This window comes from Gossypium raimondii, chromosome 7, assembly GCF_025698545.1.
Source record: "Gossypium raimondii isolate GPD5lz chromosome 7, ASM2569854v1, whole genome shotgun sequence".
In the NCBI taxonomy this organism is placed as follows: domain Eukaryota; kingdom Viridiplantae; phylum Streptophyta; class Magnoliopsida; order Malvales; family Malvaceae; genus Gossypium; species Gossypium raimondii.
This window is the reverse complement of record NC_068571.1, coordinates 34,881,965-34,900,988: the sequence shown is the minus strand read 5'-3', so window position 1 is coordinate 34,900,988 and position 19,024 is coordinate 34,881,965. Positions and strand designations below refer to the sequence as shown.

Genomic DNA, 19,024 nt, shown 5'->3' with positions numbered 1-19,024 from the left:
CAATAAATTAGTTTAAGGTAATTTTTACATTTAGAAGAATAATGGACTTTCAAAATAAAACATTTGGAATTAAAAATATATTTTTATTCATCTGTAATATTAAAATATTATGAATATAATTAATTATAAAAATATAAAACATGATAATAATAATTTTAATACTAATTAATTGATTATATTATAACTATTTTACTTTCCAATAATTATTTTTAATTCATTTAATATCTGTTTTAAAATTAAAATTATATATTATTATGTTTTAATTTCATAATTATATTATTAGTGAAGCATTATAAAATTTTTTAAAAATTAAATGTAACTCAACCAATACATACAATCAACAGATGTATTGCATGGGGTAAGAAAACTAAGTAAAGTAATAAGAGTTAATTGAATTCATTTATTATAGATTTTTTTAAAAAGACACATATTAATACCCTTTTATCAAATAAATTTATATTTTTAAATTATAATAAGAGTTAATTGAATTCATTTATTAAAGTAAAGTAAAGAAAAGATAAATATGAAATTACAAAAAAATCAAATATTAATATTAACATTAAAAGAAATTAATTTAACAAAATATATATAAATAAAATGATATGTAAGAAATTATTAATAATGTTATTTACATTATAAAATATTAATATTAATATTCAAACCATTATGAATTATGGTATTATTTTATTATTAAATATTTATAATATAAAATAACATTAATATAATTGATTTTAAATTAGTTAAATATTTTTAAAATATTTTGAAATTAATAATTTTTGGAATAAATTCATTAAAAATTTAAACAAAAACTAATATTATAAAAATATTATAAATTTAATATATACTACTGATCCATTTGAATTATTAGTTTCATATACGCATATTCAACATTTATTTATATATTTAATTATATTTTAATTTTATATATTTATACTTTAAAAACTAATTTAATAAATTCTCAAAAATTTCAAACTAAATCTTTGCTTCGGCGGTGGCGGTGGCATCGGCCTTCGGGTTAGTTGTTGGTCGCAATTTCTCCAATATTTTTTTGTACTTTTATTTTGTTTTTAATTCTAGTCCACATTTTCGTGGTTTTGTCTATAGTTTCATACTTTTATTTTGTCCACAATGTGTAACACCCCACACTCGGCAGACAAATTTTCAAAACCTTAACCCTTTGTTCTCATAACATATTTATTTAATTTGGAAAACAAAGATTCAAAAAAATGAATAGGCAGAAAACAATAGTTTTTAGCTAAACTTTTTGTGCAATCTTTAAAAATCTCATACTTGAAATCACTTATTTTGTAATAAAATCATTTGATTACTTTCTTAGTTTAGCAGTGGAAAATTTTCAGAGTTTTAGTTATGAAATTCAATTTGTTAACTCGTGTGACTTCAAAATTTTATGTTAAAAATACCAAAAATCAATGAACAAAACAAAGTCTAAAATAGATTTACAACCCAAAAAGTCTAGAAAGTCCAGAATAATTTTAATAAAACATGAACCACCATGCTTAAATTACTGAGAAAACACAAATAGCATAATAAACAAATCAAAATGTCACAGAGAATTTCATCAAACTCGAATTACAAAATTTGTGCATGCATAATTATGTTGATGTAATATTTCTAGAAAATAAAATGCGGATTTTTCAGAAAATTTTCTACCCAATTCCGCTACACACCAAATTAGAGTTTCTGAGAACTCGTTCATCCAAAAACACACCAACAGATAATTGTGGATAATGCCACCAGAGTTGCCGTTAAAACTGCTAGATCATATATATGTGGTCAAGCCACTATATTGCAGCCAAGCTGCCAAAACAGAAATGTGTGGTCGAGCCACTATAACTGCAGTCAAGCTGCCATAACAGAAATGTGGTTAAATCACCAGATCATGCAGATCATTAAACTTCAGAACTTTCTCCTTACCATATTATCCCAACCCATGCAATGTGACATGGCATGCATAAACAGAATCTAAATGAAAAATATGTAAGACATGCAATTGTACAATAACAAAAATCAGAGGCATGAAATTTCACACTTTGCAGAACAAATGTGTCACAAATTTCAACAAAAGTAAATTTGTTTTGCCATTGAAGTCACATGCATGGTCATATAGCAGATTCAAATATATACAAATTAACATAATCAGACATCATATACTCATATAGAGCATAGCAAAAAAAAAAAATGCCATCAAAATTATCAGTTTATAGATTATACATATATATTTCACATACCTTTCCACATTACTTACAAATCATACTATCAGATATTATGTTTTCAAGTCCTATTTATACAGTAGGGACCTTACAGAGTAGCTAAACTCACATAATATATAAATTCGACTCAGGGGAAATTTTCAAAAATGGGCCCACACATGTGTGGGCCCATTTTTCTAAAAATTTTCACCTAAGGTTGTATTGATCTATAGTTTGTAAATAGCCTCTCCATAGGGTTCATACTGCTTAAATTAGACTTGAAAACATGATATCTCATAGTATACTTCTGTATATGATGTGAATATGGTATGTGAAATATATATGTATGGTCTGCATTTTGGCAATTCTAATAGCATGATTAAATGTGAAAAGCATGCATCACATCTGTATATTAAATATCTGTTAGTATTATATGTGCATTGGGGTGGGATATGATGTGACAGAGGAAGTGCAATAGTTTAATTATCTACCTTTTCTGGTGGTTTTAAACCACATATTTCTAATTTGGTGGCTCAGTCACATATATCTGTTCTGGCGGTTTACCACATATTATTATCTAGCAGTTTGATTGCACTACTTTTGAAAAGTGACATATGTTCACTTATTGGTGTGTAGGGTTTGATGGGTACTTGATACCATGTTTGATGTGTAGGGATGGACGGAGATGGTGTGTAACAGATGGGAGTAGGACTTGATTATACATCTGAATATGTATCTGCATCTGATTCTGAAAATCCATGTGATTTTGTATTTGATTAAGAAAACATATGTGATTCTATATCTGGTCGTGCATTTGATAATGTATTTGTTAATTTATATATCTAAATAGTTGCTTGGAATGTTATACGCACTGAGCTCGTAAGCTCACTTTTTGTATGTTTTTCTCTCAGGTAATCAATAAACTTAGGACGGATCGGCGTAGCAGGAGCTCGATTAAAATTTGTTGTTTTTATGTTTTGTTAAGTTCAAGCATTATATTCAACTAGACTGTTTGGACTTTTTGAGGAATGCTATTTATTTCGAATTTTTATTCTTTGTTTTGAACTACCTTATCTTATTTAGAATATTTTATTTCAAATTGAAATACATTGAATTTTAAAATCAAACTACAATTTTCAAAACTATGCTTAACTTGAAAATTTCCGCTACAAAACTAAGTGATTTTATAAGCATTTTCAGCAAATAAAATGAGTTAACTTTAAAAGTATTTTTCACTGAAAACTAAAAATATCATATCAAGTTTTGTTTTATGTTGCATTTTCAAAGTTTAAATTTCTAAATTTCGAATAAACTATATAATTTCTCAGGATTCGACCATAACATCTAAGCTAAGTATGTGGTATTACATTCGGCTATCACATATTTTGTGGATTAAACTGAGGCAGTCTATTTTGGAACCTTTATAGAATCGACTGAATATTTTGCCCATAAAAACAGGCTTTGCCGAGGGTATAAAGAGAGCTTCTTACCATTTCGTAAGGTATTTCTGTTCTTGTTTTTCATTCACTCACAAGTTGCAGTAAGAACAATTTGAAAACCATCAAGAAAAGCTTAAAATCTCCACCCCGAATTGATGTTATTATTCTTTCCTATTCATTTAAGATTATCTAATCTGCACATGAATACATATCGAGACCAATTCTGGAAAAATGTCAAACAAATAGTAAAAGCTACAATATAGAAATATGTCGATATTCATCCTAGGGGAATTCCATGGAATTACAGTTGTGCCGAATGTGAACAGAAAACATCAGGCTTTAGAAACCCAATCATTTTTGTTTATCTCATGTCAGAAGAATTATAGCCAACTAAAGGCGAGAATGATGCATGTGACCACATGAGGTGCTGATGATCAGCCATGTATAAGAGACGGGGAAAGAAGAGATTCAAGCTTGTGGCAAAAAGGAGGTTCTCAGCCATAAGGGCCGACCTACCATGGCACTTCCATGAACAGAGAGGTAGGTCGCATTTAACCTAGCAATAACAATTAGAGTTGAATTAGTTTTCCAAGAAACAATTAACCCAGAGTTAATCATAGAGCCAGAGAAGAGAAACTCTACTTATCAACATCAGGTGTGGCCAATGGATCGTATGACTCCTCCCTTTGTTCTACACCTGGGACAGCAGCTGTCATAGCTGCCATTTCTTGAGAACCTTCAATCTGCAAATCAAAATCATAAATCTCGTAGTAAATATTAAGCAGATTTAGGTTTCATTCAAATTTTTGCAACTATCCTAATGACATTCAGAAATATCAAGTTACTTGATGAAATTTTAAGTTAGTTTTTTACTTGAGGGCATTCAGATTCAGCAACTGGAACAAAATTTACACTTCAAACCTTCTCGGTGGATTGCATGTGGTTTTCACAGAGTAAGAAATGTAAATGTGGAGAAGATTCTCTCGATTGTATAAAAACACATTAAATGAACCTATATCATTAATAAAGCTTGGAAAGTGCCGAACTAGCAGTGGCACAAATGTTTGGCTTCATTAAGTGATACCCTGGTCCTGCATTATTCATTTTTTAAGATAACTACCAACATGTTCAAATTACTTGTAATATTGATATTTAACATTTTATGAGACAACATTAATGGAAAATTCTTAGATACAATGCACTAATGCATCAAAATATCTTGCCTGTTGAGAATATTGGGCATATCCAGCATATGCACCATATGCATACAGAGACGGATCCTGGGTAGCTCCATAAGCATAAGCATCATATCCTTGTCCATAGCCATAGTAGGCACTCCACTGATTTGGATCAACTTGCGTACCCCAGGCACCAGGTAAGTCCTAAAAAAGATAGTGCCAATTATTTTCAAGTAAAGCAAGCATAACAAGCATAACTTCAAAAAGAATATCGACCATAGACACCATATTCATCTAAACCTTACGTGTAATAGCAGTTTAAATAATATATATGACAAATTAATGAGCTATTATTACTATATATTCATCCATCGTCCATTTTATCCAATTTTTCCATAAAATAACAGCTTTTCTCTTTTTATTTTTGCAGAGGATGGGGAGGATGTTTTTAGAGGAAACAAAGAAAACCAATATCAATTTTTTTCATATAACTAAATCAAATAGTGAATTTGATATCTATGAAATATCACCTGTTTTGCTGTTGGGCTCCTACCCCAGGAAATGCGAACAACTTGTTGACCAATCATTTGCCCCTGCATTCTCTGTATAGCGTCTTCTGCAGATGTCCTGCGGATGACAAATAGTGAAAGTCAAGTTATTAAGCATTATATCTGACAAAGGGAAAGGGAAGAAAATTGAAAATTTTGACTAATATACAGCACCAAGATAAAAGCACTCTATCAATCCAATTTACTATTTCTACAGCTAAATCTTTCATCTTTATTCAACTGATGTCTGATGGGAAAGAAAACTGTAGCTGTCCATACACAATTCTTGTGTCAAAATCATGGATTCTTTTCTTCAACTAAATCTTCTTATTCAAGACCTTCTCCACATATATGCATCTCATCAATTTTTAATCTCAATGGAGAAAATCCAAGTCTTTCCCTAAAAGTTCCAACATGATTAGTCTTCTTTCACTAGACTTGACAGGTCTTGTTTGAACTTTATTGCTTTGCTTGGCTTTTCTGTCTTTCAAAACAATTTGCAACATTCTCTTGTTTATATCTAGCTTCGACAAGTAGTCCATAGTGATTAGGACCAAGAAGGTAATCCTAATGTTTGATAGGATGTTCCTCTAATGGCCAAATCATTTCAATTGAGTCTTAAGAACTTTTGATTCTTTCAATTTAGTGAGGGAAGAATTATTTCTTTTTAACTTCGATTAATTTCATCATCTTCACTAGTGAAGAAAACCAAATTCCTCTTCTCTTTCTTTGATTTCTTCAACTCATGCTTTCACAGATTGAGCAATTTTCTTTCTTTTAACACTTTCTGCATAAAACTTAGCATCAGCTAAATGTGCTTCGCTTGTGTGCACAAGAATAGGACTGACTCATAGAACGATCAGCTGAAAGATCCTCCTCTGAAAGATCCTCCTCTAAGGGGATGGATTTACCCTTGTTGACGGCCTTTATATTACATCATTTAAAAAGGAAAAAATTAATAAAATTGCAGAAATATAGGAGATAAATTGCTAGCAAAATAAATTCAGATTTGCATAGGTTAGGTTTGGTCAAATCCTTCTTAATCCCTTGATTCTTGCTGCCAATTCCTTTGGTTTGGGAAATTTTTTTGCTATTTGTCTTCAATTGTGGACTTGATCAACAAATGCATGCTTAACATTATTCCCTAGAGAAAAAGCTTGCCTCAAGCTCAAATTGAGGGTAGGCATTCTAGAATTCTGGAACAATTTCCCATGTAACATCATTAGTGGTCATGCTTTGCTTAGAATTTCTCACTTACGGTTGATGTGTGACCACAAAACATGCTAAGGTTGGGGACTTTTTTTGCCATCCAATAGTGGGGGCATGCTAGGACTGGAAGCTGGGGTTTTCTTTAAAAACTTTGAAAGAGACATGAAACACATTATGTATCTTGCTAGTAGGTGGAGGTCCAACTCATAGGCCACAAGGCCAACTCGCTATATGATTTGGAAAGGTCCACAGAACTTAGGTGAGAGTGTGGAGTGTGCCCTACCTTTCAATGAAGTCTGTCATAGGGTTGTAGGCACAAACAAACCCATTCTCCTAGAAAAAATTCAAGATCATGGTGGCCTTGGTCATAAGTAGTCTTCATGTGATTCTACGATTGCAATTAGTGATGTCAGATTACAGTCAACATCTCATCCCTTTTGATTAAGGACTCATGAAGACCCAGGAATGTAAGAAAGTAAGCGAGGAGGATCACGACCATAGACTACTTGAAAAGGTGAAATTTTGAGGGTTGTGTGAAAAGCAGTGTTGTAGCAATATTCAGCCCAAGGAATCCACCTAATACAACTTCATGGATTGTCTCTTACAAAACAATGAAGAGACTTGCAATTGTGCAGTTGACAACTTTCATCCAACCATATTTTGTTGATGGTAAAATTAAGTACTGCCTGATTTGAATAATTCCTTCCAAAAATTGTTGGTGAACGAAAAATCTGCTAAAAAATGTGAGAATAGTAATAGCGGTGGATGGATATGCCATAGAAATACAGATTTGGCAAATCCATCAACCACAACAAATAATAAAAACTTCCCTCTTGATTTTGGCAAACCGACAATGAAATCTGTTGAAATGTCACTCCAAATGTAGGTAGGAATTTTTGGTGGCTCTAAAAGACGGATGTAAGTTCTCTACTTCGTTCCTTTAACAGGTGGCTAAGGATTCTACAAAAGTTTGACTATCTATCTTCATGCTTTTGCAATAAAAGTCAACAAATTCATTACAAAGTTCTTTGCACCCCTTAATTTGTGCTGCCATGCAAAGTTGATACTATAGTACAAGAGGGGAAGCGTGATGCCTGCTCAAGTGTCTTATCTAGTCAAGTCCAAGACAAAGAGCAAATTTTTCCTAAAGGTCTCAGTACTAGATCAAGGTCCAAGCAACTGAAAGTGGAACTCTTTTGTACAAGATAAAGGCATGCTCTAGTGTGATGCATGCTTAAGTTCCTCAATTTGCCAAGATAGCTATTACTTGAGTTTGTTGGAATCTTTATTCCAGTTTCAAGTGGACATCGATTATGCATCCATCTTCCATAATTCATACTCTATTACAATTTCATCTTTCCATTATTTTTCACCTTCTTTATTTCATTAATTATAGAGTTTTAATTACTTTATATTCTAATATTTCTTTAATTTTCCAGAAATTTCAAGTGTTTATCTTCATGAATCGGCAGCACCATACTTGGATTTCAAGAAACCCCTCAAAATCGCAACTACTTGAAGATTTCTTTCTTTCAATTCCAATTCAATCTTTGTTTTCTTTTCGTTAATTCTGAAAATTTGCTAACTTTAGATCATATTTTTATTATTCTTTTCCAGAATATTTCAAAGCTAATTGATCAAGGAAAACCGAGAGTTAGTTACCATTCTAGCAACCTTGCTTAAACCAATTTCTACAAGTTTTCCTCTCCAAATTTTCTCTTTTATTTATTTAAATTATTGATTTCTTTATAGATTACCACATTTGAAATTTTCCAGATTTAGTTATTGTTTTCTACAACTACTTCCTTAAGGTGCAACCTTTTTGGTTTTTTAATTTAGTTCATCCTTTCAATCTCAAATTCGGGTACCAGGTTCCACATCAAAGTCAGTAAGAAATATGCCTTACCTTTGTACATAATGAGGCCCTCTCTAATGGTCCCACGAGTATAGAGAGCCTCTTGCTCAACTTTGGTCCACATTTCTTGAGAATGTTCAAGGCATTTATCTCCTTTCGAACTGTAGCAAATAATGGAATTAAAGGACTAGATACTGCATAAATATGCCTTCTTCATCTCTACGAGATAAGGTATCTGCCACATTAGTTTTCCTACCTTGTATTCAACTTTGAAATCAAATCCCATCAACTTGCTATGACAATGCTGTTGTGGGGAAGTAGTTAACCGTTGCTCTAGCAAATATTTGAAGATGCAGTGATCAGTGCCCCACAAGTAAGGTGCCTAGTTCTGGATTGACTTGGCGATCCTATTAATTCTCATAAGCATGTTACTTGAAATGGCAATCTAACAATTTTCAACTAAAAAGAGCAATGGGGTGTCATAGGAAAGCTTTAATTCCTCTCCCTAAAGCATCACATTCTACCATAAAGGTGTGTATAAAATCCAGCAACCTAAGGATAGGGGCAATGAAGAGAGTAGCCTTGAGTTGATTGAATGATCCAACAGCTTTGAAACTCCAATGGAAAGAATTCTTCTTTGGTAAATTAGTCAAGGGTGCAACTAACTATCCATAATCTTGGATGAATTTTTCGTAATATCCGACCAATCCGAGAAATCTCTAAGAGCTTTGGTTGAATGTGCTGGAGACCAAAATATTACTACCTTGATTTTGCTAGGATCGCTATAACTCCACTAGCTAAATAGTGCCCCAAGTATACCATCTATTTAGCACCAAATGTGCACTTCATCTTTTTAAAGAAAAACTGATGAGCACATAAGAGTTCCAAGACTTTACTGAAGTGATGAAGGTGTTCCTCCCAAGACTCTCTATCTATTAGACTGTTGTCAAATAAAGGTTGAAGAGCATTCATAAATCCAAATGACATGACCAAGAACTCAAAATGACCATGGTGCATGTGAAAGGCAATCTTTTCAATATCTGTTTGGTTCATTCTGATAAAAAGGTCATGAAGTAAAATATATAGCTCATAATTGATTACCTCACATCCCGTTACCCCCTAAAAGAAACAAGTAGAAAACAACTTCTAGAAATCAGAGTAATCATGGTTTGACTTGATTTTACCTGGTGGCAAACTGTACAAAACCACATCCTTTGGCTGCAGGAATCTTGACATAAACAATCTCTCCTAATGGTGAAAAGAATTGCTTCAACTCCTCTTCTGTAACATTTGGATCCAAGTTGCCAACAAAAATCTTCATAAAATAGGATAGTAAGTCAAAGAGAAGAGATAATTTCTAAAATAACTTGAGTATACCTCACTTACTGTGGTATTAGTATTATCGTTATCTGGTGGGAGCACCTCCACGGGAGTTGTATAAGCTGGAACTGGATATACAGCTGCATAAAAACCATGGTTAAGTGTATTTTACATCATGTGCCTAATATCCAATACAGCTAAAGTATCAAAGACCAATGTACATAAAGTTATTGGCACAAATACTCAATTCCTTAGCCCACCCACCCCAAACAAGCATACATGGTGATATTCATCATGTTCACATCTCAACTAAACTAACAAAAAAGGTAAAATAATTCAATAAATCTAAATTGCCATGAAAAGAAAAGAATTGTAGCATGACTTGTTTTATTCATAAACATATTTGGGATATATATTACATATATAGTTGGATAGTAATATTTTGAAAGTAGCAAAAAAAGGACATAATCTTCAAAGCATATAAAATATATTTATTTCATTGATTATTAAGGGCATACCAAAAACATCTAGATCAAAATATGGCATTCAAATTCAGTTCTATGTTAGTGGAAGCTACCAAAAGGAGTGGCAATGCCGTACACAACATGGAAAAGACTCATAGGACAGCAAACACAGATGGGGAGAATTAATAAGATCTATATAGATATAGCTTCATGGATCCATACATCTCAATTAGTAAAGAGTCAGTTGAAAAGAATTGGAATTGAATATTTTTCGAAACAAAAAAAAAAAAAAAGAGAAAGAAAGATGAAACATACATCACGGATCAACTAAGCCAGCTTGGGAACTTGCTTAAGAACAAAAAAGTGGAATCTCATGTAAATATCGTGGAATAAGATTTGATTCATGGATTCATACATCTCAATCAGAAAAAAAGCAATTGATCGATATATTTTTCAAAACAAACAAGTAGGCAATGAAAGATGAAACATAAATCATGGATCAACTAGCCCCGCTTGAGGACATGCTTAAGAATAAAAAAGTGGAATTGCATGTAAATACCATGGAATAAGGTTCAATCTTGTTCACAAGGATTATATAAATATTATGTTTCAAAAATGGAAAGTTTGAAATAATTGGAACTTTTTGGAGATTGGATGCAATTAAAATTCATGATTTGACTTGTACGATATGATACCTTCATTATTGATTCTACAAGAACTTTCATGAAAGCCTTTCATTTGTCACTCTTTAATGGAAGGTTCACCAAACCACCAAAAAAAGTAAAAATAAAATAAAAATCAGTAGTAAATTTATCAAGTGGTGCCTCTTTTTCACCATGCATGATGCACCTTTCTATTCAAAATGGCACTAATGCTAGCACCATAAATTTGAGGACAACCCTGTGATGTAAATGGACAACACAGAAGGATAACATGATTTTGGAAGCAAGTAAGAAAGTAAATAAATCTGGAAATGGTTTTTCTCAAACAAAGTTAAGGAAAAGACTGACCTTTTGCAACCGCATATTGCTGCTGAAAACCAGCAGTGGTCTTCTTTGGTGTTGCTGCACTAATTCGCATAGCTCTAGTTGAGCAATAGACACCGTTCATCTCAGTCATAGCACGATTTCTCTCCATCTCATCAGCAAATTTAACAAACCCATAACCCTTTGAGCGTCCAGTATTTGGATCAGTCACAACCTTGGCACCTCTAACAGATTGATAGTGAGCTCGAAAGGTTTCTTGCAATAGATAATCTGTAACATCGGGTGCCAAATCCCCAACAAAAATAGAATGCTCCAGCCCTGGATCAGTACGTCTTTCTCCAATGCCAAATGATGCCCAATTTAACCTAAACATTTGATCAGTTCCAGGCATTGTTGTACCATTGTAAGTCTGCAGTATCCTTTCAGCTGCTTGATGAGAAACAAACTCCACAAACCCATATCCCTCAGGCTGGCCAGTGATCTTGTTGCGAATAATTTTTATGGAGACTAGCTGCAGAGAATGGAAATAATAGTTCATCTCAAATCCAGCATCTACTAATCAATATCAATTCAACAAGCCTGATCCACCGAGTACTCCTTAGATTCTTAACCAAACACTTTCTTTGTGCTCATCCAAAATACTGGTGCAGAAAGCAAGTCAGGTTGATTAAGCTATAGGTTATTACAAACCTCTATTGGCCCCTAGCTTTTGCAGTAGCAGCCAAATTGCTTTCACACACTAAAATCATTATTCAGTTATCACATTGCTTTGAAAAAAAAAAAAGGAAAAAAACCCCTGTCGTCGAGTGCGATGTGCAATTAAAATAATTTCAAGTTATAATTTGAGGCATAAACGGTAACTTTTAGCTTCTTGATTTGACGAGTAACTTTACAATAATTTGATAGAATTGTTATCGAACTCGATTCTTGATCCAATAATATATCAATTTATGGTTTTCCTCTAAAACAAAAGAATGTTAAGAAGATAAGAAAACTTCATATAAGATTCAAAATTGTAGAAAAAGATTCAAAAAAACCAACAGAGCAAAACCCAGACTGATCTAGACATAGAGAAAGATTACGAGTATATAAGAAGGGAGAGAATGGGGAACCTCGCCGGTGTGAGCAAAGCAAGAGTTGAGGTAAGACTCGTCGACCCAAAACTGGAGGTCTCCTATCCAAAGCGTACGGACTTCCTCTAGCGATGCCGGATGGTGGTGTTGTTGTGTAGCTGTTATCGTCGCCATACTTCTGCTTCAATATTTTTTCATTTTATTTTTATAAGACTAACAAAAATTCTAGGGTGAAAGTAGCATGGAGGTACAAGGAGGAGGAGGATTGCACTTCAAAAATTAAAAATATTGGTAAACTGGTATTCCTCATAAAATTCGGTTAAATACTTCTATTAGAATGTTAATGTGGATAAAAGTGCTTTATTATTACTATAAGTAAGAATGCAAATTAATGTTGGACATGGACGAGAAACAGAGGACATAATTGGTGCTTGAGACAATCAAATATTTGTTTATTTAGGCTTACTGGTATAATTTGGTAAATCAAAATCTGCTACATTTAGTTTCAGTAAGGATGGAATTTGGAGGAAGATCCAAGGGTAGAAGGGTTCTAGTGGGATGACACAGGATGAAACCGATTGTGCATTCCAAAGGGAAGGGGAGTGATCTCCCAACTTTTAATCACTTTTTACTAGATAAGTAGGTATATCGTTTTTTGGTTGGTATTCAGATTGATGTTTCATGTTATTTTGGCAGTGATCTTATGTTTGTGGTGCCTTTGATTTTTTTTAACCAACTTAATTCCAGCTTCTTGTAGGGAGATTGTTGTGAATTTGCTTCACATGGCTATATGGAATCTTTTAGAAGATTTGATCCATCCGAAATTAATTTTACCATGCAAATGATATGGTGCAAGGATTTTCTTCTTCTGGTATTAATTTTGGTGTTGTTTCCACGGCAACAAGGTGGTACAAACCTTAGTCGAGTATGGTCAAATTAAATCGGTTAAATGAGAAAGCTGGGTTTGGGGCTGTCCTACATGGCGATGTAGGGGACTTTTTAGCAGTCAAGACTTGCTCAATTTTTAGCATTTCTGGAGGCTAAAGTCATTCTTCTAGATGTGCAATGGTTAAGAGAGTTACACAGGTTCTAAATTAAGGTTGATCATATAGTATGCTTGGAACTTTTGATTTCATATATTTCTCTTAGTTTAGAGTTTGAATTTGTTAAGTTTAATCATATTTTAATATTAAAAAATCAATTCGTTCATTATATTGTTTTGAGTGATGAGAATATTTCTACTTGGTGGCGTAATCCACTAATTTGTATACATTACTGGATTTGTAATGATAATTTATTTAATAAATGATGAACAAACTGCACTCTTCTCCGGTCATTGATTTAACGAGTGATTTTTACCAAGAAATTCTTTTTATATATAAAAGAAAAAAGAATTTGTATAGATCCATTTGAATATATTAATGTAATTGTAATTATTTTATATAATTTTAAATAAATTAATCAATTGAGATTAAATCCACCTCATATAAATTTGAATAAATAATTTTGAAAAAATTTAAATCATAACTCAGAGTTGACATTATAGTGAGCACATTAATAATGGGCTAAAATTAGAGATGATGGTTTGATTGAGTAAAAAAATTGAATCTAGTGAGAAAAGTTTGTTATTATTATATTTTATTTATTATGATATAGTATTAAAATGCAAAAAGAAAAGAAAAGTAAATAGTATTTGGACTTGAAATATTATATTAAAAATATTATAATAAATATATATATATATGTAAATGTTTTATTATAAAATTGTGTACTAACAAATAAATTAATTTATGAAAAAATTATAATTAATAGTAACAAAAAGAAATTTATTATAGAAAATAATAATAGGATTAATCTAAAAAGAGTCTAATAAATTGTAATATACGTATAATAATTAAGTTATGTTTAAAGTAAATTATCTAATATAATTTAAAAAGCAGCGAGTAAAAAAATAATTTACTCAAAGTGAAAATAAATGCTTAAAATGAGGAGTGCTATGTGTAAAAAAAAGCACTAATGTGAACACACTTGCTTATTTTGAATCTTGTAATATATGATAAATTTGTATATCCGTACCATGCACAGGCTAATAATGTTTGTTGATGTAATTGTTTTTAAAAGAAACGGAAAAAAGTAATATAAATTTAATCTTAACATAACAAATTGATAATACAAATTAATATTATATAAAATATAAGTTTTATTATGAAGTTTGGATTATTATACTAAAATGATTACAATAAATAGAGATGTCAATTGTTAAAATAAATCGAAAAAATTATTTTGAAATATAATAAATCGATATAATCAATTGTTAAAATGATTAAAATTATTTTGAAATATAATAAATCGATATTTTATTATTAAATTTTGTACTAACAAGAAAATTAATTTATGAAAATAATTATAAATAATAGTAAACAAAAGCATTTTATTATAAAAATAATAACATTAAGATTAATTTTAAAAGAGTCTTGTAAATTGTAATATACAAATAATAATTAAGTTATGTTTCAGTAAATTATCTAATATAATTTTAAAAGGAAAAAGTAAAAGAGTAATTTACTCAAAGTGAAAATAAATATTTAAGAGAAGGAATGCCCCATGTTAAAAAACTGTAATGTGAAAACAATTGTTTATTTAGAACCTTGTAATATATGTACTAGTTTTCTATCTCGTATGCGATGCATGAGTTGCTCTTATGTTTTATACAATTGTTATTATTTAAATGTCATATTAATTAAAACTACTGATAAAACAATATTTGAAACATATAAACAACTTTAAAATGCACTTAAGTTTTTGAAAGATAAAATTGTTATAATATGTGTATATATAATTTGTTGGATTGTCGGTATACCCCATGGCACAACGAAAAAAAATATTCCAACGATCATCAACCACGGATCCACATATGAGGAACAAGTCGAGTTGAAATAAGCTTAAAGATTTACCTTTTCAAACAGTAAAGAATGAAGATATTTTAATATTGACTAAGTCTGTAAATAACCAGATAGAAATTTCGTTAGGTAGTTCGGGTTAATTGTGATGCTTGGTACCCGGACCTGCTGATCGGGTCAGGTATAATATGTTACAATGGATGTTTAAGGTTATTTGGGATTGTTGAGGAATGAACTAATGCATTGTTTGTATTAGGAGAGCTAAATTGTACCTTGGATGTATGTATATCCTTAGCACCTTATATTGAGCCTTAAGACGTTTTCTTTGGTAGCCCTTCTTGTTTGAACATCCTAATCTTTCTTTGAAAATTTGAATGTCTATTTTGTTTAGTCCTGAATTTTGTGTTACAATTGGATTAGATGTCAAACTATAGATGTCAAGGTGCGTTCACCGGGGCTTAGAATAATATAATTAAATATATAAATAAAGTGTGGTGTCTACAAGTGTACAAGTCAAATTGCAATATAGATTGTACAACAAAATACCAAAAGTATTCCAAGGATCATACTCAAGGGATTGCTAAATTGGTCGATATACTAATTATCAATTATGTGAAAAGGGATAATAAATAATATGATCGGTCGTGGTAGACCAAGGGACTAGGTAGAACATTAAGGTGGATGTGAAAGAGGAAAAAAAAGATGAATAGTAGGGAGGAATTGCTAAGTATAAAACCTTTGCAAAATTGAATGCTTAGTTGAAAAAACTTGAGAGAACAAAAGCTTAATGAAGGTTAAAAGCATCGAGAGTGATAAAAAAGCACAAATTGGGTTAAAATCAAAGTGAGAGAAAGAGAAGAATGAAACTTTGAGCTTAAGAGTTGAGAATGTTGAATCAAGCTAAAATGTAATTTATTTTACTCACTTTGTACTCATTGATGCTTAAACCCATGCCTAGTAATTCCGAACTAAAATTTTGGGAGACAAAAAGTTGCTGGAGGGAAGGTGAAAGGTGGGTGAGTTGAACGCTTAAATTAGGGAAGAAGCTAGGGACTAACATCATATGTTTAACCAATTTAAGCGCTTGTAGCCGTTTTGTACCTTACCGTTCTTATTGCTTATCATACCATCCTAGCCCACTAAACGTTACAAGTTGATAAAACCTATGTGACCCCAATGAGTTTCTATACCTTAGGCTGAAGTTAGATGCATAAATAATCTTTGGAATAGAGATTTTGGCATAATAGTTTGACCATGACTCTCATTGCTGCATTTGGATGGAGTTTTATGAACATAGCATGTTTTTGTTTAAGTCTTCATTGTGCGGTCTCTAGTAACCATTCAAACTTTTTTTTGTTTCATGATTGAAATTTTAAGTCACTGTACCAGCCTGTTTTTCAGTGGTGACAGAACAGTGGTTTCGAGACCATAAATTTTTATCATGTCGGTCCATAAATATTATTTATAGAATATTTACGGAGTAATTAGAGTCAAATTAAATTTTGGTTAAGAAATTTTAACGTTTAGATAGCTAATTAAAGAAAAATGACTAGTTTGTAAAATGAGCAAAACTTAGTAAATATTGCATTTAGATGATTTAATAGCTTAACTAATAAATGTGGGAGGGCCAATAAGGCAATTATACCTTTTTTTTAGATAGTGGACGGTAATGGAGTAAAATTTAAAGAAAAATTAAGTTAATGGCAATTTTGTGATTAAATCAAAATTTAGGCAAAACAAATAAAAAGAAATAGACATTTTCTTCTTCATTTTTCTTAAACACTTGACGAAATAACCATTGAAGACTTAAGAAGCTTCAGTCAACTCCTTGGCTTTGTATGGTATGGAAATTGGCCAGTTTTCTTGTAATTTTTATGTTTTTGAGATCGTTACAACTAGGTCCAACTAACCCGTACCTTCGTTTTTTGAATTTGTTAAAAATTTTAGAAGTTTCTATTGATGAATCTTGGTTTTTTTTTATGATAATTATGTGTTTGAAGCTTTGATTGTGGTATTTAGTTGTTTGTGAAGTAATTTTTATTAGTTTTTAATTAAAGGATTAAATTGTTAAAATATTAAAATCACATGGTTAGTTGATGATTAAGAAGTGTCTTGTGAACTATTTAGAAGCCTTGAACATTTAGCTGGAATGCTGAGTTTTTAGAAATGGTTAATCTGGTGATTTTTAGGTTAAGGGACTAAATTGCAAAAGTTGTAAAAGTTAAGGGTAATTGTGTAAATTTTGAAAATAAAAGGGTATAAAATGTAGAATAATTTATAATATAAATTGTAAGCTAATAATTGAGAAATTTTACATTTTAGTTCAAGACCCTGTTGATTTATGTGGAAAAGGGAAAATTGCGTTTGCAACCATTACAATATAGTCCAAGTAAGTTCGTTCGGTTTGTAATTTACTATCTATATGAATTGTGTGATGATATGATATAAAATGGTGGATGTTAATTGATCTATTGATGATGGAAATTTGTTTGGGAAAATGTTATTGAATTTCGATACTTGGGCCAGATGAACGCGAGATAGAGTACAAGTAATTGATAGCGTGTTATGCGGGGATTGGAGTGGAGTTTTTTATGGGGTGCTTTATATATTTTTCCTGAGTATACCAAGGTTCAACATTTGCTGCGAACCCTCATGTTATACTATCCTGTTCTAACGTGTTATGGGGGCGGATGTATAGCCTACGGGCTAGGCACTTAGTGCTGAAGCGTGCTATTGGTTGGATTAGCTCTTATGATCGTTTGGCGTGTTATCAGTTGGATTAGCTCTCATGAGCATTTGGCGTGTTTCGGTTGGATTACTTAGTACTCATATTTATAAGTCGTTCATCAGGCCGTAAACTATTGTATTATAACTTGTTCAATGACTTTGAATGGCATGACATGTACTTGACATCTTAAATTGACTCCGCTGTGGACATGTATGTTTTCTAGAAATTATTATTGAGCTTTGAATTGAATGATGTAATTCACCAGTTTGAAATTGTGGATGACAGGAAACATTTGTTGAATTATATTTGATTAAATTGTTATATTTACTTTGGTAAGATTTATTATTTCTATTCGTCGAACTTACTAAACTTCAATAAGTTTACTTGTGTTAATTTTTGTTTATTGTTGTAACACCCCAAAATAGGACTTAGGAGTTTTAAGGGTATTTTAGGAATTTTGGCCTAGACGAGCTCGGAATTTTGCAAGGTTAGTACTCGATAATGTTTTCAACTTTGGCATTTTAACTGTTAAATCAATTTTTGGAAAAGTGTTCTAGAAACCCTTAATTTTGATAAATGACTAATTTGTAACAAAGTCAAAATAGTAGGCATTTATGTTGCAGTTTTAAGATTTAGTAAAATTGAACTTATTTCTTCCCTATCAACATGTTTTCACGTCAATTTCTTTATCCCCTTCATTGTGCTTTTCGTCCCTTGCCATTCCCTTGATCTTCAACTCGATTTTTGATTCCCAAACCACAATACATTGATTTCCTATCATTCCTAAGTCAATTACCATAAAAAAATCCCCAAGAAAAACACCCAAAACTCCATAGATTTCATCATCTTCTTCAAACGTGGGTTTTTCAGATTTTCGTCGAAACTCATTCATTTTTTCAATAAAGGTAATCATTCATGTATCTATTGATTTTTAATGTTATTTAGACTTTAAAACTAAATTATTAGCCCTCAAATTGCATGTTTTAAATAAAAGTAAAAAATCGAACCATTAATGGTGGATTTCAGGATTTTGAGTCAAAACTTGGTTTCAAGGTGTTTTTCAACTAGTTTTAGCATGATTAGAATGTTTTTAAACTTATCTTGAAGTTTCGTT

General features: G+C 31.4%; 1 protein-coding gene across 1 annotated transcript; it reads right to left on the bottom strand.

Moving 5' to 3' along the window:
* Window positions 1-3,790: 3,790 nt before the first annotated feature.
* On the bottom strand, window positions 3,791-12,782 carry LOC105794271 (polyadenylate-binding protein RBP47B'). Its single transcript, XM_012623371.2, has 8 exons — window positions 12,322-12,782; window positions 11,234-11,720; window positions 9,826-9,899; window positions 9,624-9,754; window positions 5,358-5,454; window positions 4,873-5,031; window positions 4,292-4,392; window positions 3,791-4,205 (listed from the first exon to the last, which is right to left on the bottom strand). The coding sequence occupies exons 1-8, from the start codon at window positions 12,454-12,456 to the stop codon at window positions 4,118-4,120; spliced, it is 1,272 nt and encodes a 423-aa protein (XP_012478825.1). The 5' UTR covers window positions 12,457-12,782; the 3' UTR covers window positions 3,791-4,117.
* Window positions 12,783-19,024: the final 6,242 nt, after the last annotated feature.

What these genes read in the sequence shown, in the direction of transcription:
- LOC105794271 (XM_012623371.2), bottom strand. Translation starts at nt 12,456, where the DNA reads ATGGCGACGATAACAGCTACACAACAACACCACCATCCGGCATCGCTA. An exon ending in GCTTTGCTCACACCGGCGAG is followed by an intron (nt 11,721 to 12,321) that starts GTTCCCCATTCT and finishes CATTCTCTGCAG; the next exon opens with CTAGTCTCCATAAAAATTAT. An exon ending in GGAGCCCAACAGCAAAACAG is followed by an intron (nt 5,032 to 5,357) that starts GTGATATTTCAT and finishes TATCTTTTTTAG; the next exon opens with GACTTACCTGGTGCCTGGGG.